The following is a 27,185-nucleotide window of genomic DNA, read 5'->3' as shown; positions in this document are numbered from 1 at the left end:
TGCATGGAAACTGTGGGTGCATCAGCCTGCGCCTCCAATTTCATGCAATTTTTCAAGAGATGGAAATTCCAGTGAGGTAATTAGACATTTTTTGCTGAACAATCAAAGGTATTGGTCATACATTCACAGAGACCACCACCAGAGAGAGGTCAGTTACTCAACCTGACATGATGACACCTCATTTCTCTTTCCGACGACCTACTGAGAAGTCACTTCCAGTGATCTGCTTGGCATAGACCAGCCCTGTACCGCAGGGCACAAGTGCTGCAGCTCGACAAGCAATGCTGATGTTTCTGTTGCTTCTAAAGCTCCTATAGGGGCTGGTTTTCCTCAGGAGCAAGAACAGTCCTATTTGTCTACTTCTTTTGCAAATCTTGGCACAGACATTACTGTGTCATGGTTTGCTACAGGAAAAACAACGTGGGTGAATACAACCAAATGTCTAGTAGTAAGTTTAACCTAACAACTGGCTTTAGGAGTCTGGCAAACAGGAACTGTGACTTCGTACATATTTACATCGCCTGCACTGAGTTAAGTCATCTCTGAGTCTCTGCAAGGCCTTTGCTTAGCTGAGGACCAGTGCAGGCACTTTTAGGGCGAAGTTACTGAAGATTCAGCCAACTGATCAACCTCTTGACTATGAAACATGAAAATCCTGGCTCCTGCCTAGGAGCCCTCACCCACCAGCCTTGCACCATTCTCATATTTGCTGAATTCCTTTGCGAACCTATCAAGTTCACCAACCTGGCAGAGAATCCCCCCAAAAAGTGGTGCATCGATTGAATCTACTACTGAAACGGGTGAATCAGAAAAGGCTCCAGTGAGGAAAAAGAACCTACGGGAGGGCAAGAAGGTGTGGGATGAAAACATGTGAAGTAGCAGCATATCTTGTAGGTTTTGTCATTAAGTACATTTATATTTCTCCTGTTGCCTACTTATTATCAGCCACCAGAGAGGCCTCTGATTTTTTTCTATTTTACCTGTTCAGAAGGGGAAAATTACTCTCTAAATTACATAAAAAAATGTAAAAATGTAGCATAATTGTTTTCTGGATTTTGGAATTATTCAGTCTCAGTCTTTCATTGTATCATGCAAGCGTCCTAAACCTTTGAGGAGTTGCAAACACATCCTTTTAAAATGAAAATGCAAATTTTCAGGTAGCAAAAGAAGAAATTTAAAAAGAAAATTGTTTAACTATGAGCTTTTATGCAAGCAACACTTTTGAAAAGAACTGACGTGACAACTGCAATCTGGTTAACATCTGACCCAAGAGACGGAATATCACAGAGCAGGTAAGAACTAAATTGCAGGTTAAAACACTACACAAAACATCAAATAGAAATAGTAACTATATCTGATAAAAGCAAAATACAAAATGTCAAAACATCACCAATGAAAATTGAATTACCAAAAGCATTGGACCCATTCCTTTTGTAGTTTACAATGAAGTCAGGAGAACTACTCTGACACCAGAAGGTAGATAATTCTTGATGGGAACAATCACACGACTGCTATAAACAAACGACAGATTTGTGTTTTCTCCTGGTCCTTACAGTTCATCTTTGTATCATCCTTGCACCACAATGACCTAATCACAGTCTAATTATTTTGGGCTCTCCTCTTCTTGCAGTGCTTGTCCTTTTGTGGTTTTCATGACTGTCTGCAGTTGCTCGACTCCTTTTACGTGACATTTAGAGGACTTTCCCTAGTACTATTCCCTAACTTTCTAGGGAAGACAAAAGGGGAGTCCAAGGCTATACTCACAGCATGCTCCTTTTGTAAGTACCTTCACAGAGACATATTTAACCACTGCCTCTATTTCGCTTTGTGAGAGCAGTCTCCTCCTGTTCAAAATGGGATTGCTTTTCATCTCCATAGCCGTTTTGGACACCTGGCTGTCAGCTCCAGTTTAGCAGGGCTACAGCTAAGCTCCTACAGCATCCCTCACAGAAGCTTTCTGCTGACCCCAGTGACAGCCCCATTGCTGTGCTTGTTATCTAGGCCCCAAACCACTGGTATCCCAAAATGACACTATATCTTACAGGCTTTTTCCTACAATACACAGGACACTGGTATAGAAAGAAAAGAGCTAGCGAGCCATCCAATTCAGTCTTAGCGGCTGTTCCTATTACTCAGTCTGTACTCTTCATTATTTTTTGTTTTAAATTTAAATTGTCTTTTTTTTTTTCCTCCCCCCTCTAGCATCTGCCATAATGAAGTCATGCAATACCCTGTACCATTGCCAATTATTACATGCACGAATAAGCTGATCGATTTTAATAAACCCAGCATGGTCATGTTCTGAAATAGGTTTTTCTGGCTTAGCCCATGCTGTAATAGCCAGAATGCCTCCTCTCTCTTCTTTAGACATGTATGTTTCTAATTTCAAATAGCCTAAAAACATTATTATGGCATGCAAAAACCATTTAATACACACTTAAAGATCATGTAAATATGACTACACACTCACTCCTGGACAAACTGCCTGCTCAATCTAACTTATAAAATACCTCATCTCATTAGTTCCCACTGAAAAGCAGGAACTGAAATACCCATTTGTCTACAGCTGTAAGCAACTGATTTTTTCAGTACATTAGAAACAAGTAATAGTCTGTTCTGAGCCACAAAAAGGGATCACGCTAAAGAATTTCCCTGCATGAAAACACAAATTAAATATATTTTATATCTTTGGGCATCGAAACAGGAAGAAAATTTAACTCTGTTTTTAGCTAATAATTAACAATTATTATATTAAAGCAATGACAACCCCCCAAAAGTGAATGAGGCAGCCTATTAGGGGCTCAACTTCTCCTTGGGTTTAAGTGAACATTAAATGTAACGGCTGCAAACGCTGACATTTTTCTGAGTTCCAGCCATGCAGGTGTCCACTTAACAACCTAATTCATGGAGTTTACTGTTCTGCCTTCTGCTGTGAAAATAAGTATTATGCTTCATTTAAGTCCAAATCTGCTCTTCTATCCTTCCTCATGTCTTAGCTGTTCAGAGCTGTCCCATCAGGAAAAGGCCACCACTGCCTTTGGGTTTACGCTACTGATGAAATCCTGACAAGCAGGGAAAAAAGCTGCAGTGTTACAGAAGTTGTAAGAGCAAACTTTCTAAAAACAAGTACAAAAGGTAGAAAATTATTGTCTTCAGTAAGTGTTCACTTTTAAGAGACAGAGCAAGATTCTAATCTTTCACACTTTTCTTCAAATGATAACTTGTGAAATATTACAATTTTTTGAGACTTTCACAATATTTACAGCTTCATATTCAGTAGTTACCAACATGACTAAATAACTCTTTGAAATACTAGTCCCTTAAGTCCAATGAAGTTGTCCACACTGTTAAACTGAGAAATGCTTCCAGTAAGTGGGTACAATTACTCAAAAATAGATGTGCTTTTCCTGATGTTTGAGGCATTTGTCTAGCCTTACAAATACATCTTTGCTACCAGAGCAAGTGCGTAACAAAAAGGCAGTCAATATCAGCCAGAATCAATGGCTTAAACAAGTCATTTCTTCTTTAGAATATGCTCTCCTAACCTAAATAATCCTTTCCCATTTTTGTCTTTGCACCGCACCCATGTTCACTATGGGGTTACAGCAGAAGCAGGCAACGTGCCACAGGCAGAAGAGCCTCAAACGGGAAGTGGATGCTTTATCCCAATGCCTACCCATTAAAACCATGTTACTTTTCATTGACTATGTATGAGTTGGCAGTTTGGACAAGACAGCTTTGTTCAGCTTGATTAATCAAGTCAAAATGATGTGGGCGAGATCTTCTGCCACTGACTTCCAAGGAAGAAGAAGAAAATCCTTTCCAATTCAGAGGGGTGGAAAACCCTGGAAACGTGCTTTTGAAAAAGCACTCATGCTTATGCTAGAAAGCATAAGCATAAGTTGTGGTCATCTGATCTGACAATACCTGCACAACCCAAAGCACCAATTCTGTGCAACCCACTCCTTATGTATAACACATGCAATTCCAAGGAAAAACAAAAAAGAGGCAACAAAGATTCAAACAGAGATATATTTACCATACAATAGGCCAAATAAATAACTCCTTGTGGATGTCCACTCCATGTATGCATTTTCAAAGGTTCCTAAGCTAAATGAAAACTTTCTGGGCTGAGAAAAAAAGAAGGAAAAGGAATTACAGTTGGAGTTTGAGAGATTAAGTTTTACCATAACATGGAGAAAAATCTAACTATGCTTCCATACACTTATATAATATGTTATATATCATCTAGTACAATGGAAGAGCGTATGATTTAAGACAATTGTGCACATAATCATGTTTCAAAGATTTTCATTCAGAGAGTTACGGTTAACAGGATTCCTCAGATCAGCTGCAGAGCAGACCACAGATTATGGTCCAAAATACAAATAAGTATATACTTGCTCAAGTTAAACACTTTCTTCTGACTATGATACGTTTGCAGTATGAGAGTAAATCATATTGTCGAGCAGATATTCTCCATGCACAGAGAATATCTCATGCTTCCCTGCTCTTGGGCTGATTACAGCAAATTAAATTTCACACTAAGCAGCTTGGAGGCTTTGAATGCTCCATTAGGTTTTACTAGAAACAGATAATTACTATAAAATGTTTATTTATGCAACCATAGTGACATTTCTTGGAATTGGTACTATTAGATGTTTGACAAATACTGTACTACCCACCCAGTTAAGAAACTGGGTTATGTTACTAACTGATGTTTGGATACAGGTTTGGAGAAGAAAACAGCCAAGAATCCTTTTGGTTGGGCTCCATCACCCCCAGCATATCAAAGTCGTTGGTAAATTGCAACAGCGAGAGAAATGAATGCAATGAGTTAACTTAGTGTATGCTACCCTACTGTCAGAAAATTAGATCACACTTAAAAACACTGCTTGTCATTTCAGATGACAGTGCAGAAAAAAAACAACACACTATAGCGAACAATGACATATTTTTAAAATAATTACTGAATATTCAACAAATAAAATTTTAACCTATAACTACTTCAGTATAAACATTTCAACTCCACTGCTTCTACCTCACACTTGAAAAGTCAATCTGTGCCTTTTCTACTTTGCGCTCTATTACAAATCTCCACTGACAAAGATTCAGGAATTGGGATTTAGCTGACAATTTTGCTGAAGCCGCATGTGGCAGAGCTGAACACAGCTGCCTCCTCCCCAGCTGTGCCAGGCTGATGGGAGTTTTGAAAAAAAAAATAAAAAAAACCAAACCACACACAAACTTGCTTTTGTTAGTAAACCAAGCAGCCAGTTCCGAAAAGGGAGGAAAAAAAGGACAAATATAGAAATATAGTAAAGGTGAAATGCCTGCAGTCATTTTTAAAGCTGGAGCCATATTTTAAGCATTATTTCTGTAGACATTTTTTTTTCTTTTAATTAGCTCTGTGTTTGTTATATGAACAAATCAAACATCAGCATTAGTGCTCTCGCCTTCTACATGGGGAAGAATTTTAAGAATTACTTTATTTTTAATTAAAATTAAGCTTTTATAAAACACCTCCTTATATACATGCTTCCCTCGAGGGCAGGGATTTTTTTTATTTTTTTTTAAGTTATTGTTCCTTTGTTTTAGCAAAATGGGTTATTTAATGGTAGTTTAAAAGCAGTAACAAAAGCAGTTCACAGACAGATTTACTACAGAAAAATCACTTTTTTAGAAAGATATTAAGCATTATCAGGCATTTCTTCCTTTGTACGATGCCTTGCTAATTCGCTCTACATAACATTAAGAACTTGTATGGGACCTGACTTTCCCTGTAATTTATTCAGTTCACAAACATATAAATGGCAGTTTGTGCATTTGCATACAGATTTCAGCCTTGCATTCATATCACATCTTGTGTACAAAAGCCACCAGCAGCAAAGAGCTCCAAATCTCCAACAACTCAGTTATTGAAATGTGACCAAGATGGTTTGTATCTGATATAACAAAGGATGAGTGCAGCACTCTGCCTCCTGGAAGGGACGTCAGGAAATCAACAGAAAAATTTACGAGTTTGTACATTAAATGCATGCGAAATGTTTGCTGAAGAGGAGGATGAACATTCACATGCAAATGACTGCAGATTTTATTAAATATAACAAAAGTTATGAAACTCAGTATTACCTCAAAGATCCCTTTTCACTGGCTCCAAACCAAAATCAGGCAGAACTGCCTGTAAGGCACTAAGCTTCAGCTCTTACCAAAGCCAAAAATTCACTAATCTTTCCTGGTCAAGCCCAAGGCTGCTTCTGAAGTAAGAGAAATTGGAGCATTTACAATAGTGAGATGCCTTTATCTTAGTTTTAAAGAAAATGCTTTGACCAGGACCATTTATGGTATGTACTTTCCTCTTGGTTTAGAAAAATGAACAAGTTGAAGAGTTTTCTTAGAATTACCCTCTAAGGTGAAGGTTTGCAGCCTATGCTTTAAAATTTATTATCTATAAAAACTAGAGTTTTGGAGGAAGATGCATTCAGGGACTCTAACAGAAACAGAAGATAGGAATATGCTGAACTGCAGCAGTCTCACATCACATCTGGGCCCTGGAAAGAGGCTCAAGTTAGCAATTCTCTCAGGAGGGGGGAATGCCTTAAAACGTTACAGTGATTATAACCAGAAATGAAGCCATACCGCTGTCTGGACAACAGAGCCATCAGCTCTGATGCTCCTCAGCTCTGAAGCTGTCTATTCTGAACGTAAATAACTTCACTCTCTCCAGCGTACGTGTCAGAGCTTATAAGAGGTACTGATTGTATAAAAGCCAGTACGCCCAGCTCGTCTTGTGTCCTGATCATCAAATTGTCAAGCAGAAGTCAAATGGAGAAATGCTGATTTGAAAATCATGTCCCTTAATTGCTGCCTAAATTTGAACTCAGAATCCTAACATTTGGCACCTGCTCTTGGAAAACTTAGTGCATATCATTGCCTCTATTATTATATGGAAAAAAACACTGTTTGTATGGAAGACAGGATTACAGAATGGAGTACATAATTTTAAGGACACATGTAGCTGGCAGTTTTACTTGCTTTTCACATAAAGCACATAGCGCTGCCCAAAATTGTAATTAGCCAAATTGAGTTGCTAAGCACTAAGGCTTTATTGGGGAGTTAGAGTGACAGAGGAGCAAAAACGTGCAGAATTTGAGGGGAATAAACACGCACACATGCTCACAGCACTGTATGCAGTGGGAGGGCACTAGTTAGCTGTTGAGATGGTCCTAGAAGTGTTTGGGACCCTGGAAGCAGCAGGCAGAGAGTGGGGAGCCAGGTACACCAGTACACAGCCAGTTCCCCCAACGAGCTGGTAACGAGCCTGGTAGGCCAGGATTATGGTCTCATGAAGCCAGCATAAAGCACACTAGCACAAGGCTGGTGGCCTGTGTGTAGCAATGGCAACTACACCCACCTGTATGCAGCCAGTCTGTAATTGCCTAGGGTAATTAATATCCTCCTTAAAAAAAAAAAAAAAAAAAAAAAGGAGGTAACAGGGAAATCTGAAATGGCATTCCCAAAGGAGTATGGGTTTCACATCGATCCTGGCCATCATCCGCCTGTACCTGGCTACAGAAAGCTGTTCCTAAAGGTCCCATCCCTCTGCAGATGATCAGTGCACATCACAAATCTCTTCCTCCATCAAGACCAGTTGTTCCTTCCTTCTGACAGTGCCTGAAGTTCTATTACAAATTTAAGACTAACCTTCTGTGTTGCCTCAGTCCATGAATTGCTGGTGGGTTAAACAGCAGTTGTTGCTACACTGCTATTCTTTTTAGCCCATTTAAATTTTACAGCAAGATATGGAAAAAATGTAGCTGCCTCAAGTAGAATTTAGACATTCGTACCCTAAAATTTGATCTCATTTAGCTGATCTCATTTGATCTCATTTAGCAGCCCTACCCCATCGAGTTCCATAGGTGTGCTTCTGTTTTCTCCCTGGAAGTTCCTCTAGCACTTTTTTTTTTTTTTTTTTTTGGTGCTCACAGCTCCAAATAAACATCAGACCACGCAGAAAAAGAAGAAGAAAAACGAAAGTATGTAGCAGACACAATCCTGGAAGACCTTACAAATCTAACTGCGGCTCTAAAGAGAGGAGACACAGACAGCAAAGAAACCAAGGAGCAATGAGAAAATATTATTGAATGACTGCAGCTCTGTACAGCTGATTAAAACAATTAATCAGATGATTTAACTTGTTCCATTTACAAAAGAAACTTATATAAAAGTCTACACTTCATCATGCTTTACGGTACCAAATGCTGACCAACTCTGTGCTCTAATCCTATCACAGAGAATTATCTGGCAATTCAGGCTTTGGTTGGCATTGGTGGATTAGACAAAAACCTAACTCGTACAAAAGTTCAGAAACTGGGTCTACCCAGTTTTAGCTGTGTAGACATTTTTAAGTATTATACAGTTGCTTTGCTGAGTAGCAGTCAAACTGTTGATACGAGACATCTCCTCGCGTACCTTTCCGTGCCATGTCATGTTTGGTAACAACCCTGTGTTTCCTCTTCCTGCACCATGCAGACCAGAGCAGCTTTGTTCAAATGTGGAAGCTTCTGTTTAATTCTCCCCAACCCCCTTCTGTTCATTAAGGGGTAACTAGTTTGCATCTGAAAAAAGTATCAGTTTGTGCCATTTTTACTCCAGCTTATCACATTTGTAATACCTGCTTTGTTAAGGATTTGAAATGCATATCCATGTATATGTAAATGGAAGAATACATGCAAATATATATATAGGCACAACAAGGACAACGTTTACTCTATTAGGCAGACAACAATTAAATGCATATGGTAAATCTGTCTGACGTTAAGGAAATATATTTAATAGTAGAATAAAAGAAATTCATGAGACTTTATCTTTAGTCTGGCTATAAAATTTGTATTGCAATTATATAACCTACAAAGCTCCTGTCCTTCCTCACTGACACCTTCACTACAGTACTGCCACCACGTGCAGTAATACTGGGTATCTTTGAAAGACCACACGTATTCCCTAAACTCTAGGGAAGGAGGAAGAGCCACTGTAATGAAAAAAGCTCCCAGGTAGATATAAGGATTAAATGAAGTGCTTTCCTTCCTGTGCAACATCTCCCCAGGAACCAGGTGTACCAATTTCAGAGCCACTGTTGATGTGCAAAATGGCATGAGGCAGCTCTAACCTCAGCAAACAGAAAACCAGCTCCTTGTACCTTCCCTTCCTCCCCACACCCTGCCCTGCGTAGGGTGGGGGTGCGTTGTGGGGATGCAATACAGGTAATTCAAGAGAGCTAAGATAGGTAAATTAAAAAAAAAAAGATGACTAAAAGCATCTGAAACAAGTAACACCGCTAAATATTTTGTCTGCTTTATAATGAATAAAAATCTGTGCAAAAGAGCCTCACAACACCAGACACTGGGAATGAGTAAGAAAGCATACACAGGCAAAACTGCTTATCTTGACGTGATCAAACTAGAAAGAAAGATGGACAATTGCTTCTGAAACTAGTGAGAGAAATGGAAATATAGGCAGATTAATTAAAAAGGAAGAAGTGCCATCATAATTAATTTACTAGGCATGTCAGAAGAACAGAGACAACAGAATTCTTGTATTGGAATTCAGTCTATTTCAAATACAATGGCTTAGTCTCCTGCCATCATTTACACAGCTGTCTAGATTGATTTTTTTTTTTTTTTGCAGAGGGATATAAAAAATGGAATAGATGTATTCTTCAGAGAAAAGACCTTTGTAATAGCAGATGCAAGTCTTCCTCCTTCCCACCTCTCAGCAAAATGAAAGAATTCTGAAGCACAGCACAACATGCATGGCTGTTCCTGCCAAATGCTGTGTCCACTCACCTTAGCAAAAGCTGAAGGTTGCTCCACCAGAACCAGATTTGTTTCAGAAACGTGTCAGAAAGAACAGTTTGAAAGTCTTTAATTAAAAATAATTTACTAATATAAAACAAAGGTAGAGGAAAAAAAATGAAACATCTTACTGCTTGGGTTTACTTGACTGAAAAGGCTTGTGGTGGATTGTTAACCACGTAGAGACCTGGGCAGGAAAAATGTCTATTAGAGATTACACCTTCACTTGAAGGAATTAGTACAGGTATTCAAAATGTACTTTGAGTGTCATAATACTCAATTCCAGTAATTTTGATTTCTTCTAATTAATATATACATACAAATTAATCTAAAACTGCAAGCATAAACATCTCTTGCTCACTGATCCATTGTAACACTGCTAACAGATCAAGCTTAAGTTTTATCTATTTTTGATTGTACACATTATTAGACAAGTCTCATTTCCTTTAGTCTCTAAACAGATATGTTTTACTACACTCAGAGCTAAGTAAAGTTTGCAGGAGACTTGCTGTCTTCCTTGTTCTTTCACCCTTGTAAGCAGAGCAATTAATGAAAAATAATTAAACACCTGGTCTAAAGCTACATCACATAAAAGACTTTTCTGCATAGAACTGATGTCTATCATGCCACTAATAGCAGTAGTATCATTACAAAAATGCAGTTTAAATAAATTCCTCCAAGGGAATTCAGCCACATAAAAAGAGCTGTCATTCTCGGCTTCACAAGTGAGTGTTTCTCATGGCTGCAGTGGGGTGACCTTGCAAACAGCTGAATTTTCTGCTGCTGTAACGAAAGATGTTAAAATGCAGAAGCTGGTTCCTGAGCACTGCTCCAGACTAAAGGTATGGGATGCTAAAGAAAGCGCAATGCTGCATATTAAATGAAACAGGGAAGAATGGCAAGAAATAAGGTGGGAGGGGGTTGCCCTCCATGTAAGGAGGGGGGTATTCATGACCAGACACTGTGTTTGTTGAGCCTGTGGTTCAGGATCAGAGGAGAGGACAGCCCGTAAGAGTGGGATTTTGCTAGAGACAATAGGGGTGAATAAACGGATTAAGTCTTCTATAAGCAACTTGATGAAATCTCCAGATCACAGACCCTGACTCTCAAGGGAGACGAACCTCCCTGATACCTGCTGACAGCAATCCAGGAGGAAGCCTGGACAACCTCTTAACACAGATGCAAAGCCGTGGGCCAACCAGGGCCCGCTCTTCCAGCCCAGCTGCCCACAAACACAGGAGGTGCTAGGGAGTGTGTTAATCCCTGGCAGCCTTGGTTGCAGCAGCCATCAGAGAAGAGTTCATAATCCTGAGGGGAGTAAAGCAGGCAGACAGCAGATCTGGAGCTTCAGGAGAGAAGACTTTGTGTTATTTGGGGAATTGGTAGATGGGATCCTGTGGGAGGTAGCTCTGAAAGGCAAGAGTTTGAGAGAGTTGACAGGTCTTCAAAGAAACCTCCTCCTAACAAGAATTGCCCATCCTTATACTGAGGAGAAAAAAAAAAAAAGAGTAGATTGTCAGGAGAATGACTTGGCTAAATGGGGAACTCTTTGAGCGTTGATGTAAAAAGGACATAAAAAGGAGACTGAAGCAAAGATAACCTTGAAAGGAAGAACACAGACATACTGCCTGGGCATGCAGGGCTCATGTTGGGAAAACAAAAGCTCCACAAGAGTTGAAACTAGCAAGGGACATGGTGGGCAACCAGAGTTTCTGCTGCTACTTTAGCAATAAAATAACAAAGAAAATGTAGAACCACTGCTGAGTGAGGCAGTTATTTGTGATAGCTGCTCAATGCCCTTTTTTTCTCAGTCCTCACTAAAATGTTCTCCCAAGCCATTGGGCCTAGAAGCAAAGGAACTATCTGTACTGCAAGAGGATTCAGTCGTGTATCTCTTGAAAAACTTCAACCCAAGCAAATCTGTTGGACTTGATGGGAAGCATCCCAGAATGCAGAGAGTTGGCTGATGTCACTGCAAGGCACTTTTTTTTTTCCAAAGGCTGTGGAGTTAGGATGTTGCAGTCTAGGTGGGTGGAGAACACTGCTGCAATGTGAGGCTCAAAGGGTACTGGCTGATGGAAGGACATGGGAAGCTGTCATAAACCAAAACAGAAAGTGCAAACTTGATACGACAAAAAAAAAAAAGACATGTTGCCAGAGTGCTACAAAAAAGCAGTGAAATAAACACATTACCCAATCAATAATATTTTGCAGATTACTATTTTTGCTGTAGTAAGTTATGGTATATTAATTTAATGCACACAAATGTTTTTAGAAGCAAGTCTTTCATTATCATGATGTGTCTAGGTGTAAGTATCAAGTTTACAGAAACCATTTTTAGTAACAAAGTTGCACTATAAGGTATTGCTTAAAATTCTTGATTATGTACCACAATATTAGCGTTACCAGGAATAGATATCCTATTCTTGATTATGTAATCAAGAAAAACTTTTGAAAATAATATTCAGAGTACAAACTACTTTTAATCAGCAGCTAAATACCAAGATACTGGTGCTGATTACTTCATTGCTCTAATGACATCTGTAATGGATTCCAAGTGTGGTGCCTGATTGCTTCCCAGCTGATCAGGATTCTGCTCATCACTTCGAGCTGCTGGAATTCTGAGATTTCTTGGAGTTCCTCTGCAAAAGGCTTCAACCTTGCTTCAGCTAAATAGCTAGAGTGTGTGCTTTAAAACAGTCATGACAAGCCTTAAATTGAGCTCTTCATGATAAAACACATTAAGAGAGGAATGTTTGTGTTTTTTCTTGTCCTTTTTTTTTTATTGTCAGGCACTGATTATAAAGTAATGTTATCCAAAGAACCTGATGGACATCAGCCAGTGGATCATAAAATAAGCTGAACCTCAGCTGATTGTAACCATGCTGCAACAGTAACTATGATACACTTTCATTAACCCTGATTTTAATATAGTTTTAATATAGCTGATATACACAAGTGATTTACAAGGTAATTTGAGATATTAAATAAGATAAGCCCAATTCACAACTGTTAAAATTAAATCAAAGTCTTGCCTTATATAATTTTTAATTTCTCCTACTGAAAAAAAGATTTTTTAATCCTTCCTTCTATTGAACTAACATGATAAGGGAATTAGCACAGCAATTATTTTTTGAGAGACTGCTCTGTGGAGAAGCATGAAATGACTGCAGTACCATACCACTACAAACATGCAGTCAGAATGTTTAAATTCCTCAAGGAAAAGAAATGCAAGTATTGGTCTTCCATTCTGGTCTTGCATGCAAACAATTATGCATTCATGGTATACCTGAAAAGCTATTGGTTATAACAAATCTTAGATTCCCTGTTTTCTCTTACTCATTAATGTACTGCTGCAGAAAGACTTAAAATTTTGATTTTTTTAATAACAAATGCTGAAAGTGTTGAAAAAAAATCAATATTCTTATTATAATTTTAAAATTGAACTCTTTCTGAAATTTTCTTGAAGTTTAATCAGTTGCTGACTTGCTTTTTTATTTGTTTGTGGTTTTAAGTTAGAATTGTTAAAAGAGATGATATATTTGTAAGGTATGAAATCTCAAACACAGCATTTGTATGAGAATTAGTGGAAAGAGACTTGTGCTATTTGGTAATGGAATATAATGATTCTATATCATTGTTTTTGTTTTAAAACTGAGCTAGAACTGGTGCAGAAATATACTAGAGTTTCAAACATGTGCCATCGAAGAGAAGAAATTTAGGAGCTCATTCCTTTGTGAGTCACCTTGACCCCCCAGAGCTTAACATGAAATGTGGCAGAAAAACAGAAAAAGTGACTGCAGTATTTCCAAGTTTTCCAGAAACTATCACCGCAAGGAACCTGAAAAGGTTTCATTTTTAACATCAGGGGATTTCCATTTGATAAAGAATACGCAGCAAATAAGTTCTTATAAAGCCAACAACTTGGCTTCTTAATGCTGGTGTCTTGCAATGTCTCATACAGTAGCAGCTATTAACAAGCCCCACCAAAGAAACTGTTAATATGTATCTTGATAAAACACTGTTAAAATTGTGGGTTGTCTCTCTTTAAAATCTATTTTCTTAGAGTTTTTATTTAACCTTTTTTTTTTTTTTTTTGTGATTTGAATGAGTTTCTATTCCAGAGACTGAGAGAAAAAGGTAGGACAAAATCGTTTGAAAAGCCTATTATTTCACTTCCGAAATAGACATCCATACAGTTTGTTTCAAATTCCTTTAAAAGACACAGATTCTGATTTACCTTCTATGAAATATTTTTTTCTGACTCAGCATTTCTATCCCCCCTGCTGTATCACACGTCTCTCTGCCCTTTGGGGCAACTGATCACAGTGTGCTAATCCCCAGGTATCTCTGCAGAGAAGAATGATTCGCTTCTATCTCAGGCTCTCATCAGTTTGGACAGAAAGACAAATGGCTGGCTGTAAAGTCGTATTTATATGTTTACCAACTCACTACACAGAAAGTCATTTGTATTAATACAAAAGAAGCAATGAAATGAGACAGTAAATTGTTTCAGCTGAGGACTAAAATTCCTTTTAGCAGTATATTTCCTACTATTTCCTTAATGACGTGGTAACACAGGCTTATAAAGTATTAAAGAATATAATTTAAATCAACCAGAACTTATTAGGTGAATTAAATAAAATATAGGAGCTCAAGCAAGTTAAAAACTGCTCTTTCTTGCAATTTCTTGGAAATTGCACTAGGCAGCTTCAAATATTTATACAATGCATGGCACATACATCATACAACACAAGTGATCTCAGCAGTACAACGTATTTGATTTCTTTTACATGTTTGCTAGTAAAATGAATGGATGATGTTTTGCTGCACTCCGACAGGTTTCTATTTAAAATATTATACAAGTCCAAGACACACACTGGTAGAAGGGATAACGAAAGATCCATTTCTAAGAGAAAACAAACTTGCAGCACACAACACTCATTTGTTTTATCCAGCCATCCAGCACCTAGCAGAAATCAGAAGACTGCTGGCTGTCTATAATTAGCACTCACTCTCTATTGACAGAATAGGCCTTACAATAATGTTGATAAAATCAAAATAGATAAAGGTAGACAAAGGTATCAGACAGAACTCTGCATTGTTTTATGAGACGTTTAGAAATATCAAGGTAAACTGAAATTAGACTAGGTTTCTTGATTCTTTAAATCTGTGTGTGAAATACCCTTCTTGACAGGATGCAGAACATCTATTGTTTATTCTGAATTTCTTTCTTCCCCTTCCAAGCGATACTGAAAGCAACACAAGTGGAACTCTTCCATAAATTGTGTCCTAATCAAAATACTTATTAAACCTCTGCTATGGGAAGGTTAGATGCTTCTTAGGAAGAGATTAGCTTATAATTCTGGGCTAAACCTGTATGCTCCCAAAATTAATGGAAAAAGATAAATCAATAAAACAGTGTAACAGCTGACTTCATATTATGATCAAGCTGCTGAGGTTTTATGCAACAGAACCTAGCAAGCTTAAATCTCCTTTTTATACTTTTTTGCTCTATCACTAAAATTGTATTCCGGTCAAAAGACAGTTTGTAGCTTATAAATAATAATGTCATTCAATTTGTCTTGTCAAGAAGCTAAGGTTTTAAAATCCACTTTGCGAGACACTGAATGAATTAGTGAAAGTTATCTAATGCACTCAAACCTTGGTAGGCATACAAGGGCCAAGAAGCACCACCTCAGGTAGAGGAAAGTGTGCAGTACTTAATTTGCAAGCTCTCCTGTTGGATTGTTGTGCTGTCAGCTGCACTGCTAAGGCTGTCTGCAGCTCTGTTTGTTATCAGGGCTAAGAAATCAAAGACTCTTTGTTTAGATCTGCTTTTGAGACCACTTGCCAACTGGTAAGATGACTTTTTTTATTCACTTCCAGTAAGAGTATTTATCTTAAAATGGACAATTTTATGAGTCCGTTTTAAAGTTATGACTGCCTAATTTTATAACACACCTTTCTAGACACTCTCTTGTTCTTCCTATGGTCATACACACACAGACACTGATCACTGCTTTCTACAGCAACAGGACAGAATGCTACAACTTGAATTTGCTGACTTCTAGCATTTTAAGAACTTAAATGCTCGATACATCTCAAGAATCATCTAAAAGCATTCTATTTTTTCCAAACACCAAAACAGTAGCATACCAAATCCTATGAAAGAATATTGTGGAGTCAAGGGAATTAGCCTTGTTGCCAATCTGAAACATAAAGAAAATGGAGTTGTTATACTTTTAATTGCCTTACCTGGCATTCCATGGATAAGGTCTCCGCACAGCACAAAGAACTTGGGTTTAGGGTTTAGTTTGTTAACAGCCTGCACTGCTTGCTCTGTTAACTTGATTTCTTCTTTCCATTCATCATCTCCGTTGTTAGTGTCTCCAACTGCCCAAGATTTTATCAGTCCAAACTGAGGATCTGCTCCTTGGATGAAGTAGAAAGGTCCCTTCCATTCATACTCATCATCTAAAAATACAGGGAAAAAAAAGTGAAGTACTAGAGAAACTTATGAAGAGAATGAAAAGTTCTATGCCTCATTAAATTGCTTGCTCTTCACTTATTTGAGTCCACTTTCATGAAAGTATAGAACTCTGTAGTCATTCATATAGGACAAATATAAAGGCATTCATATAGGACAAATATAAAGGCAGAATTGCAAAATTTTCCTGTAAGTCATAGCTGCAATAAATGAAAGTACATTAATCTAATTATACCACATGGTAATTGCAGACTGATTAGAGGTAAAGTATGTGAAAAATTTTGCAAATAGTGCTGGAAATTGCAAGAGTACAACAGAGCACAAGTGTGTAACATTACATTTCAGTAGATTCTTTTATTGCTCCTTTAATTAACAAGTTAAAACATACACAACACATTCCACATTTTATGGCTCCATTAAACTTGTCCTTAAATTATTATTGAGTTAAATGCTATTTGCAATACATTCTCTGGAGTTAGGGCTAATGCCACCAAACAGAACCAAGGTCAGCAAACACAAATCCCAGCAACATCAGAATTGGCAGCAGCAATGGAAAACCTAATTTGAAACTGCCACAATAGCTTCCAAGAACCATGATAAAAAGGTGGGAATTCAAAACAAAACAACAAATTTCCATTGGTAGAGTGAGTGCAGATGGATTATACTACAGAATTTGTACTGCTACAATTTTCTTGTATACTTGTTTCTTTGATACTCCAATACCGACTAGCACAAAAGAACTATGATACATAAAACTGCCTGTAAGCACGTTACGAAAAAGAAATGTCACAGTGAGAAACTAAAGCTATAGCTTGATTCTGATTTAAAACAAAAATTGGTATCATGTCCCTAGACTTATATCTCAATTCTGAATTAAAGCACAAACACAAGTACATTGGGGTTTCTCTATCTGTCTAAAGACATTTGTGACCCAAAAATTTCAGTTTGGACAGCTGGGTCTGGCTTTCTCACTTTTATGCTTGTTATGAACACGTCTAACTCCTATTTTGTTTAAAACACTTAGTTTTATTGTCTTTTTTTTTTTTTTTACAGCATTTCAACCATCAGTAAGTCTGTGACTATATCAATCTATAGTTGAATGTAAAAAATGATACAGAAAATTATTTCAAATTAAAATACAATAGATAAGTACGTTCCCAAATTGTGTTTGCCTGATCTAATGTATAGTTTGAAGCAGTTCTAGATTTATCCCTCACTAGCAGCATATAAGCAAGTAGCATGTCTACCACATGGATTCACTTCTTGTTTTCTTTCAAGCGGCCTAGTACTGGACCTTCTTACTTTCTAAGAGGGGTATGTTTTTTTCAAGGAAGGTTGGAAAGCAGGGATTATAATTCATCTGCACCATGGATATAGAAAGACTGGGGTGGCTAAAAAGGAATGTGGGCAAGTCCCCAGAGCTGCTTGTAATTGTCATCTGTTGCTATGGCATCAGATCATTTTGCCAAATGCAAACTTCTACATTTTGGTTAACGTAACATTTAATTTCTAAACAAAATTACTTATCCATTAACATTGTTTGTTAATTCATGCTAGCATTGCCTTGTTCTAAATAATAATCATATTTTATAGATAGAACTCTGAGCCATTTATTAGCTTTTAATTCTGAAATGAAATGAACTCTTCCAATTACATAACTTATTCAGAGAAGTGAAATGATCCATCTATCCACGAGTTTTCAATAGAAGCCTTATGGAACCAGCTGAATGACACGAAGTAATTTAGGTTTTTATTGTGTGTCTTGCATGGAAAATGAAAAATATGACTGCCATAAAAATCAGCTTACGTGCTGTATCAAAGGCATTGTTTGGGCAGAGAAATCACCTCATAGTTTTTCTAAGTAGAAAGTTATAAAGAAATGAGTTACGGAGGCTTGCATCAGAAATTCTTTATGACCTATACAAAGGAAGGCTGAAAAGAGAAAGTCTGAAATGGGAGCTTGTTATGGAGGAGTGCTACAACCTCACACTCACTAAACTGATGCTCAGGAAAAAAGCTTTAGTCTTTGAGCAATGTGGTGGGATCCTTAACACCTGTCCCTTTTCCAGTAACTTGGGAGCCAGCACTGATCATGGATGCTGAGCAAAATCGACTTATTTTGCACTGATTAACCTGAAGCCAGTTCTACAATAGCTACCTAAGCCAACAAAGAGACATCTATCTATCTATCTTCACAGGACACCGCTTAGAAAAGCTAATCTAATCAGTAAAGGACTGGGTTTCACTGGTGAACGCACCATGCTTCCCCTGCTCAAGCTGTGGGGTGGAGTGTGGTGGCGAGGGCGGCTGTACAGCTGCATCAGCCAGGCAGCAGGTTTGGACCTGGTCCCACGTACCGAGGAGGTTCACGTACACTGCCTGGGCAGAGGGAAGCCTGGCAAGCGGACAGCGTGCTGCCGGGGAGGCTGCAGAGCTGGAGCTAAACTGGCTGCAAGGCCAGAGCAGGGGCTATTCTCATTTCACGGCATTCTTTTCCCCTGCCTTACATCTGTGCCAATACAGTAGCTCTCTAGGTTTTAGGTACCTGAATGTTTCCAAGCCTGTGCACAGATGCTCTGGTTTGAGTGGGTGGGTGACGGTCATGTGAGGCAGAGGGAGAGAGAGACTGATAAGATGAATTTGTAAAGAGAAGTTCAGCACACAGACAGAACCAAGAAGTGGCAGAAGAAAGGAGAAGCAGAAGATGCAGAGGTGGAGGTGAGGAAGAGTGGGGAGAAAAGGAAAGAGATAGGGGGTGAAAAGAGAAAAACTGAAATTGATGCAGAGGTAATATACGCCACAGTCGCCTGTGGGAAAGAAAAAAAGACAAAAAGGAATCAAATTTAGAAAATGAAGCTGGGACAACAGGAAAGATACAGGAATCTAGTCTACACAAATAACATCTACTTAAAATGTTAGTTTAATTAACTGGTCTTAGTTGAATTTAGTTGAAAGTTCTTTTTTTGGTATTTGACAATTTAATAAATAGTTACAAAATATCAGTGAGGTTGAATAAACTTTACCTTCTTGCTATTTGATTGCTAGAAACCTAACTTTAAAAAAATCCTAGCAGTATTTAAACCAGGTTGCATTAGCTTATCAGTTATCATGTGGCACTATCAATTTAGTTTAGTAGTTACTGACTTTCATCCCCACATAAAAAACACTGAAGAATGTGTGCAAACAAAAGAATACAGGGACACCCACTTTAGGTTTTTGTTTATCAGGAACATGTTTCAGTTACTATAAAGCACTATGTTCCAGTTACTATCAAGTACTACGATTGAAATATTCTGCTTTTAGAGTTGTACTGGTACAACAGCACTGGTGTAGATTTGCATGTGCACCAAGCCTTAAGCCCCAGCTGGAACTATCTCCTCCAGGAAATAACTCTTAACTGCCCTCACTGCAGCTTGCACAGCAGTTCACACAGGTTTCTCTGCATCAGTGCAAGGCAAAACATCAGTCCGGTTAAACTAAGTTGTTGCTACTGGTGCAACTTGGCTGATTTGTCTTAAAACCCCAGGAGCACTCCTGCACAAGTGCTCTTACAACAGACCAACATGGTAAGAGGAACAGAATACATGGCATTTAGGAACAGAATACAAAAGCATCTTCCACTACCATGGCTGGATCCAGTAGTCTTCTGCCCTCCAATTACATAATTTATTGATAGACTTCAATCTGTGTTCAGACTGTTACTAGCAAATCTTCATGCCCTGCTTCTCCCTCACCAGGCTCGTTTGCACCTCCAGCAGAGCAGGTGTACATAAGCCATGCAAATGACCCTCAGCTGCTCAAGTGGTAAGAGAGGCACCCCAGAAGGCCGCTTGGACCTGTTTGTTGGGCTATGCAGTGGATCACAAGAGTGCTCAGACAAACCACCCTGTTGGTATGCCAGGGGAATGCGGAAGTCTGGCAGAAGGTTAGTAACAAACAGCTGTTTTTGCAGTGATCATCCAGTCCTGATCCAGGTCCTCGATGTTTCTCCGTAAGGTTCCAATTAAAGAGCATGTGCAGTTGCTATCTTCCCTTCAAATGCAGCAAGCAATGGCTTTTATGTGAATGACATCAAAGGCATCCTTCTGGCTAGGAGATTCAATTTTCAAATCCACGGGGAGTCCATTTTTCAAGCCTTTAAATAAGCTACATAGTTGCATTAGACAAAAGTAAAGCATTAAAAGACAGACTCAATTAGTAAATATATATATTTTTTTGCCTTTTCCCTTGCATCACGAAACTGAACAGAGCTGAGAACACCTGAAGACTGGTTCTTTATCACTACTGGCACAGAGGTCATTTATGACTTTTTGAAATTACCACAGCAATCAAAAAACACAAATGCCAGACAGAAGTCAGCAGATTTCTCAGACAAGTGATGTACATAGGGCTTCCATTTCTGAAGGGCAAATAAGGTCTGCAGAGCTGCTCCAACAGCGCCCACAAGGCTCCTATTCCAAATCTGTTTTGTTCGCAGGCCTCCTTAAGAGCCGTACAGCCGATCGCCACAGGAGAAGTCCAACTTCCGAACATGTTGCTATGCCTCAGTTTTGGTAACTTCCCACTCTTACTCTGCTCCCATGCACGCCAAAGTACAGAGAGAAGATCAATGCAATGTATTTTAAGTAGCACGGGCTGAAAAATGGTGCCAGCTTCTAATTATATCTAAGGATTAATTCTGTGAAGGGCCAGAGCAGTTGGCAGCATACGCAGGAGAAAACCTGGGTGGTGCAGTGATCACACACAAGAAGATTTCAGTGACCTAGGTGGGATTTAAGTCAAACCTCACCATTTCTAGGGAACAACAGCAATTATTGTCACGTGCCTTTATTTCTTCGTTTTTTATTCTAATTTCTCCTCAGACTACGAAGGCTGAGGAGACCACTAGAGCACTGCATGCAGGCCTGCAACAGCCCTGTAGCATTGGTGGCACTTCCAGCATTTCACTGGTGGGACCATCAACAGAACAAGCTCTGGATTGGAGGTTGCTTTGGTTTTATCTCTACACTCTACAGCATTTCACGGAAACAAAGCAGTTACGAGAAACTACTCCTGGCTGCAGTCTCTCAGTGGATGCTGAGATATCAGGAGAAAGGACGTGGACACACTTGCTCAGTACAACATGGGCAAAAGTAAGTATGAGAAGTACCCATATTCTGATGCTGGGTTTGCCAGGGGACTTCTCTTCTCTGAAAGATCACTGAAACAACTGAAATGTGGATTTTTCCATGTTTAGACTCAGATTGCTAACCAAAGACAAAGAGCAAAACAAAAACATTTAATAACTTCTAAAGCATTTTTTTTGAAAGATAAAGATGTCTCAAGTCCCTTTTCTGTCTGCTTTTAAATATGAAATAGCAGCAGAATGTACACACTTCCCTGCTTTTAGCTTTCTGCCTATAAAATACGTACAAAAAAATCAGGGACATAAGATTGGACAAGAAGCATAACATTGGTTTTCTAAAGAAGCATTTTTTTTTTAATTAATGCAGTATTTGTGCATCACAAACAATACACAAGGCAAAAATTTCAGTTTACCTTTAAGTCAATTTGTTTTAATTCCTGGAAACAGCTGTTTTTACCCCTGGAGCAGCTTAAAAACCAATAAAGTACAAGTACTAAATCTTTAATAATTCTTTGTTTGCTATTAAAACATTATCAGTAATTATGGTTTCAAACGATACTGGCATTACTTTCTGTATGTTCAAACACCAAATATTTTAATCTAATGAAGCATTCATTCCTTTCAGCTGTGTTTTCCAGGTGTACCTTAGAGACTACCAAAGACATGACAGGGGGTTCTGCTGAATGACCAATGTAACCTATTAAGGGAGACTTGATTTTATGTATCAACAAAAAGAAAAATCTTCAAAATGGCTATCAAAATACATTTTAGGGGAGAAAACAAAACTCCCTAAAGGAGTAATTGCTGTAGAAATGATATACCGTAAGCTTAAACTACAGAGCTGTCAGTAAGAAATACTGACAGAATAGTTTCTCAAATAATTTAATCAATGCTACTATTTTTTAAAGATAAACTGTCTAAAAACTAAGATAAAATAAACTAAGATAAAATATCAAGGTAGGAAATAACCCCTCCAATACAGTTTATTTGTATGGAGGGCTATGAAATGCTAAACGCTAGTCATGCCTTTATGCCCACTCCCAAATTTAGCATGTAAACCCACTGCAGAAAATAGAGAAACTTCTACAGCCCATGACTGTAGGTGTGAAGGGGGGTGGCTTGCATAATGACAAGGTGAAGTCACTGAAAGTTGCTCAAAGCCCACGTGAAAAAAATTGCCTAATTCTATGAAACTTGGAGGCAGTACTGGGAATGGAATATGCTAGCTGGGAAGCAGTTCTTGAGTTGTTCTGATCAGTGTAAAACCCTGATCAAAAATATTGCTGTTGAGTTCTAGAATGGTAATCATAATGTGCAAAGATCCAACATTCATGTGAAAGAAAGAAAAAATAAGAAATCAACTGCAGTTGTATTTAATTTCAAAGGAAGGGGAATTATATGTAATTATGAAGCTTTTAAAAAGAGCAAAAATCCTTGAGGACAGCATGGAAACTATTCAAAGACACTATCCCAGAGGCTCAGACCATATGCACAGCATTCACTGAGAAGGACTTGAGAAAAGCCTGAAAGAATCCAGCCCGACTGAACAACATAACAGCCATAAGGAGGGTGCTAAGAACAAGAAAGCACTCTTAAAGCCGAAGCATCCGAAATAAGGAAATCAGGAAAGATTTTATATACTGAAAGGTTAACTTTTATAGGTTTCCAGGTTTATACTCTGGTAGCCCAAGAATCAATTTAAAAGAATGAAGAACAGCTAGAAAGAGCATAAATCCAAAATCTAATAAAGCCCTTTTTAGAGGCAATACCAGCAGGTAACCTGCAGACATTCACTATGACTAACAGATGCTCCAGACATGCAAGATGCACCCAAAGATAAATGTGGAACAGAAAGACAATGTAAATTTTCATATCCTTGTTCACTGTGGAAGAAGCTGTGAAGATATGAGGTCAGAACCCTTCCTCACAGACAGGGCATCACACCTGGCTCAAATATCATCAAATGATTCAACAAATAGACATGAATACCAACAAACCACTTGGATTAGGTGGCACCCACAGAATTTGAAAGTAACTGTATGAAAATAAAATAAAAATAATAAAAAAAAAACAAAAACAGAACCATCCAACCCATGCAGTGTTACTTCTCTGTACAAAAGCAGTTTTAAGAAAGCAGCAGGAAGATGGCCAGTATCACTTCTACACTTAACAGAGCACCGAGCAGTCTGGTGCCTACTGATCAGCAAAGCTAATAGAAACTGTAACACAAACGTTTACTACACTTACTGATTCTTCAGAAAGTCAGCTTTTAGGTGGATAAGGGAAATTCACCTGATAGTGTCTACCTGAATCTCCTACAGGCGTCTGACACAGCTACTTACCCAAGGCACTTACAGGAGCCCAGCTGCCAGCAGTGAATGTTCTCAGACATAAAAAATGGGTCAGAAAAAAGGAAGTGGTCAAGATGCATAACTCCCAAGTGAATCTCTACTGACACCTCTACTGTTCAATATATTCAAAACCATCTGTAGGAGCAACTGAATAGCGAGGAAGTGAGGTTTGCTAGCACCAAGCTACTTGGCAAAATGCAAGCAAGGCCTGGTTGTGAAGAACTGAGGAAAGACTTCATTACTCAGAGTCACTGTTGAAGAAAGCTGATGAACTTCAGTGCAGAGTAGTGCACTGTAGAGCACACAGGAAAACCAACCAAACACAAACTTCATAGAAACAATCAAAGCTCTAGCAAATACCACAAAGGTGTTAGCTCAGCAGTTAATAACGGCTAAACAGCATAGTTAAGAAAGGAATAAAGAACAGGACAAAATAAAAAATATGAGCAGCTGAATAAACTTAGTCTGTGAAAGCTGAGTGACAGCAACGTGACAGAGGTAGAATCCATCACTTGCAGGACTGAGCACATGAATACACAACTCTGTCATCAGACAGAACTAGGAGAAGTCAGGTCCAGAGATGATTCTCAAACACATAGTTAGGCTTTGGATTTAGGATTATTCTTTTTTTTTTTTTTTTTTGGAATAATTTGATATTACTTATTTTTTAGTTTTATATTTGTGGTGACTTCATTTTTCTCACTAGATCTGATCCTAGCTCATCTCTGCATGATCTATCTGAGAATTCAGCCACTGAAAGCACCCAGGGCACCAAGGATGCTCCCTCCTGCACCACGCAGTCTCCCTACTCTCACACATACCAGACACCCTGCAAGAAATACAGAGGACTATTCCCTCCACTTGAGGAAAAAATAAATCAACCTGACAACAGCTGATGGTACTGTTGCTTGTATAGTTACTTGAAAAAAGTGCTCTATATACTTTCCCAGAAATTCTTTGCTTGGCATGCTATAGCATTAGTTTTTGGGAGAGGTGGTGGGGAAGATGACAGAACTTACCTAAACATACAGTCCTGTGTGTAGTCACTAAAACACTAACAAAAGTAGTAGACATCTGAAGCATGGGTAAGAAAGACAGATAACGTATTAAAAAAAGCCAAAACAGAGGTCTCTGTCCAATAAAGTCGGGAATTTATGTGGTGTTTGCTACTACGCTCCATCAGTTACATGGATATTTTAGACACCCCACTTTGAGTTTCTGGTTCACATAACTCACATAGCAAGAGCAGATCAGCACATTTCCACATCATGTGAAAGCAGACTGAACAATGAGTATTAGGGGTAAGGTATGGAAGCATGATTTTACAGAAAGGCTAGTAATAAAAAAGGGAATTAATTGTGCCAAACCATAACAGTACTGGTAAATATTTTGTGTAGCTACCTGCTTGACAAAAGGAATTATGTCTATAGTATGACCGAACTCTAAAGCCAGAGGAAAAAAAACAAAGACAACTGATTTACATTTTAAACTGCAAGAAACTTTGCCTCAGTTTTGTTAGCCCTTGAGTCCATTTTTTTTTTTCCCAATCATTCAGTCATTAAAACACTGCATTGAACTTTATACTCTTGGAAGAGAGCTAAGTAAAACATTAATATAGAAACATTGTACTTAGAGATGGTAGCTGGGCTACACATCCTGAACAACATTAAAAGGCAGCAGTCATTGAGAAAAGCCTTAATTAATACTTATTTGGGAACACCAAACAAGGACACTTTGGAAGAATGAAACAAACCTGGAAAATTTGTAACCAAATCACATTTTTGTCCATGTTTAGGGCAATCTTCAAGAAACACTTGATACAACTTTTCCAAGAAATTTTTACACTGCCTTGAACACTCCTCTTATTACAATTTCCCTATACAGTTGATGTAACTAGATGGCTTGTCTGCCATCTGTCCCCTCAGCAAATGCTTGGCATTCTGTGCCAAATCAACCAGACCATCTGCAATTAATAGGTTGCCAGAATGACTGTATACATATACTTCACATGCTCAGAGTTGGTGATTTCTCTTTATTTGGCAACAAGCAAAGCCAAATATTTCCAAATGATACCCAAGAAAATACGGCAGAATCGCTGGGACTGAACAGCCCTGCCCACATCGCCAAACCAATGCAACTTGTAATTTATCAACAGGTACACGGCAAGAGAATACCTTCTGTGTGTGGCAACAGAAAGTGACTGCTAAAGCTCGCCAGGTGCCTGAGAGACCTAGGAAAAGTGCAGGCTCTCCATCCTTGGAGACTTTTACCAGAGGACGCTCGGTGCTGGTGTAGCCCAGAAGCAGCCCAAGCATCAAACTTCCTTCACTTGGGAGAAGGCGAGTGTGGTCGCTGCCCAGGTGAGGCGGTCTCAGGTGGAAGCAACAGGGAAGGAGCCGCTGCTGCCCTCCGCCTTGCGAGGGGCTGCGGCACCCTGAGGCAGCCAGGGCCCTGCTGGGCTCCGCAGGCCACCTGCAGGGCCCCTGCCCGGGCAGGTGGCACGAGCCGGGTCACCCACACGGCTGCAGGCCCCCGGCAGCACGGCGCCGGCACTAAGCAACAGCCGCACAAGTTGCGGAGCTCAGCCTGAGCGGCGCTGAGGCGCGTTTTAAAATTAACACTCGTTTCACAGCCGCACCTTGCCGGCCCCAGAGCTGGGCTCCGGCGGGGGAAAAGGCCCAGGCCCAGGGAAGGCCCCGGCCCGGCCCCGCTCCCTGCTACAACCGCGGGGACCCCGGCCCGGTGCGGGCTGCCCGTGCCCGTCCCGCCCTTCCCTACCTCCCGCCCGCCGGAGCCCGCCGGCCCGCGCCGAGGTTCGGCGTACCGTGGCGGAAGGCGGACAGGGCCCTGCCCTGGGCCCTCCGGAACGCGTCTCCCGTGGCCGCCATGCCGTGAGCAGCCGCCGCCAGCCGCCGGGCCCCGGGCCGCCGAGGGGGCGGCACCGCCTCCGCCGGGGAGGCGCCTGGGCGCGGGGGAGGCCGGCCCGGCTGAGGGGGGCGGCTGCGGGGGGCGGCCCCGGGAGGGGGGAGCTAAGGTGAAGCAGCACGGAGCCCGCATGGACGCACCCGGAGGAGCGAAAGTCGGTAACACGCTGCAGGATTTTCTTCAAGTGTTTCCTGAGGTGTAAAGTGAGGAGAGCCAACGTCATCTGAAAGAGCTGGCAGTCTTCCTCTGCACCGTGAAGGGGTGTTTTCCAGCTTGCACTGCCTTTGCTTCAATTTTACTCGCAAAGTTGCACAATGAATCATTTAGGTTGGTAAAGAGCCTTAAGATCGTCAGGTCCAACTACCACTGAACACTACAAGTCTGCTCCTACCCCATGTCCCTCAGTGCCATGTCCACACACCTCTGGGGACGGAGACGGG

At 39.7% G+C, this 27,185-nt stretch overlaps 1 protein-coding gene and 1 long non-coding RNA gene across 8 annotated transcripts in view; one reads left to right on the top strand and one right to left on the bottom strand.

The window, feature by feature from the left end:
- CPPED1 (calcineurin like phosphoesterase domain containing 1) overlaps positions 1-26,983 on the bottom strand; it is a 119,667-nt gene extending 92,684 nt beyond the window's left edge. For 4 of the 7 annotated variants that reach the window (XM_068699844.1, XM_068699842.1, XM_068699847.1 and 1 more), the window contains exons 1-2: positions 26,599-26,983; positions 16,113-16,331 (exon numbers count right to left, since the gene is read on the bottom strand). In XM_068699844.1, the coding sequence (XP_068555945.1) occupies positions 16,113-16,331; positions 26,599-26,968 (589 nt within the window). In that variant the 5' untranslated portion in view covers positions 26,969-26,983. Of the gene's footprint in view, positions 1-4,039; positions 4,131-16,112; positions 16,332-24,839; positions 24,919-26,598 lie in introns of those variants that run through there. The other 3 variants (XM_068699845.1, XM_068699846.1, XM_068699848.1) reach the window with 3 other exon arrangements.
- LOC137865091 (uncharacterized) lies at positions 20,155-21,003 on the top strand. The gene is made up of 2 exons (XR_011101753.1): positions 20,155-20,269; positions 20,822-21,003. It is a non-coding gene; the product is annotated as an uncharacterized lncRNA (long non-coding RNA).
- Positions 26,984-27,185: the final 202 nt, after the last annotated feature.

Source organism: Anas acuta, chromosome 15 (assembly GCF_963932015.1).
Source record: "Anas acuta chromosome 15, bAnaAcu1.1, whole genome shotgun sequence".
Taxonomy (NCBI): domain Eukaryota; kingdom Metazoa; phylum Chordata; class Aves; order Anseriformes; family Anatidae; genus Anas; species Anas acuta.
The sequence above is the reverse complement of the archived record's forward strand: the minus strand, read 5'-3'. Positions and strand labels throughout refer to the sequence as shown.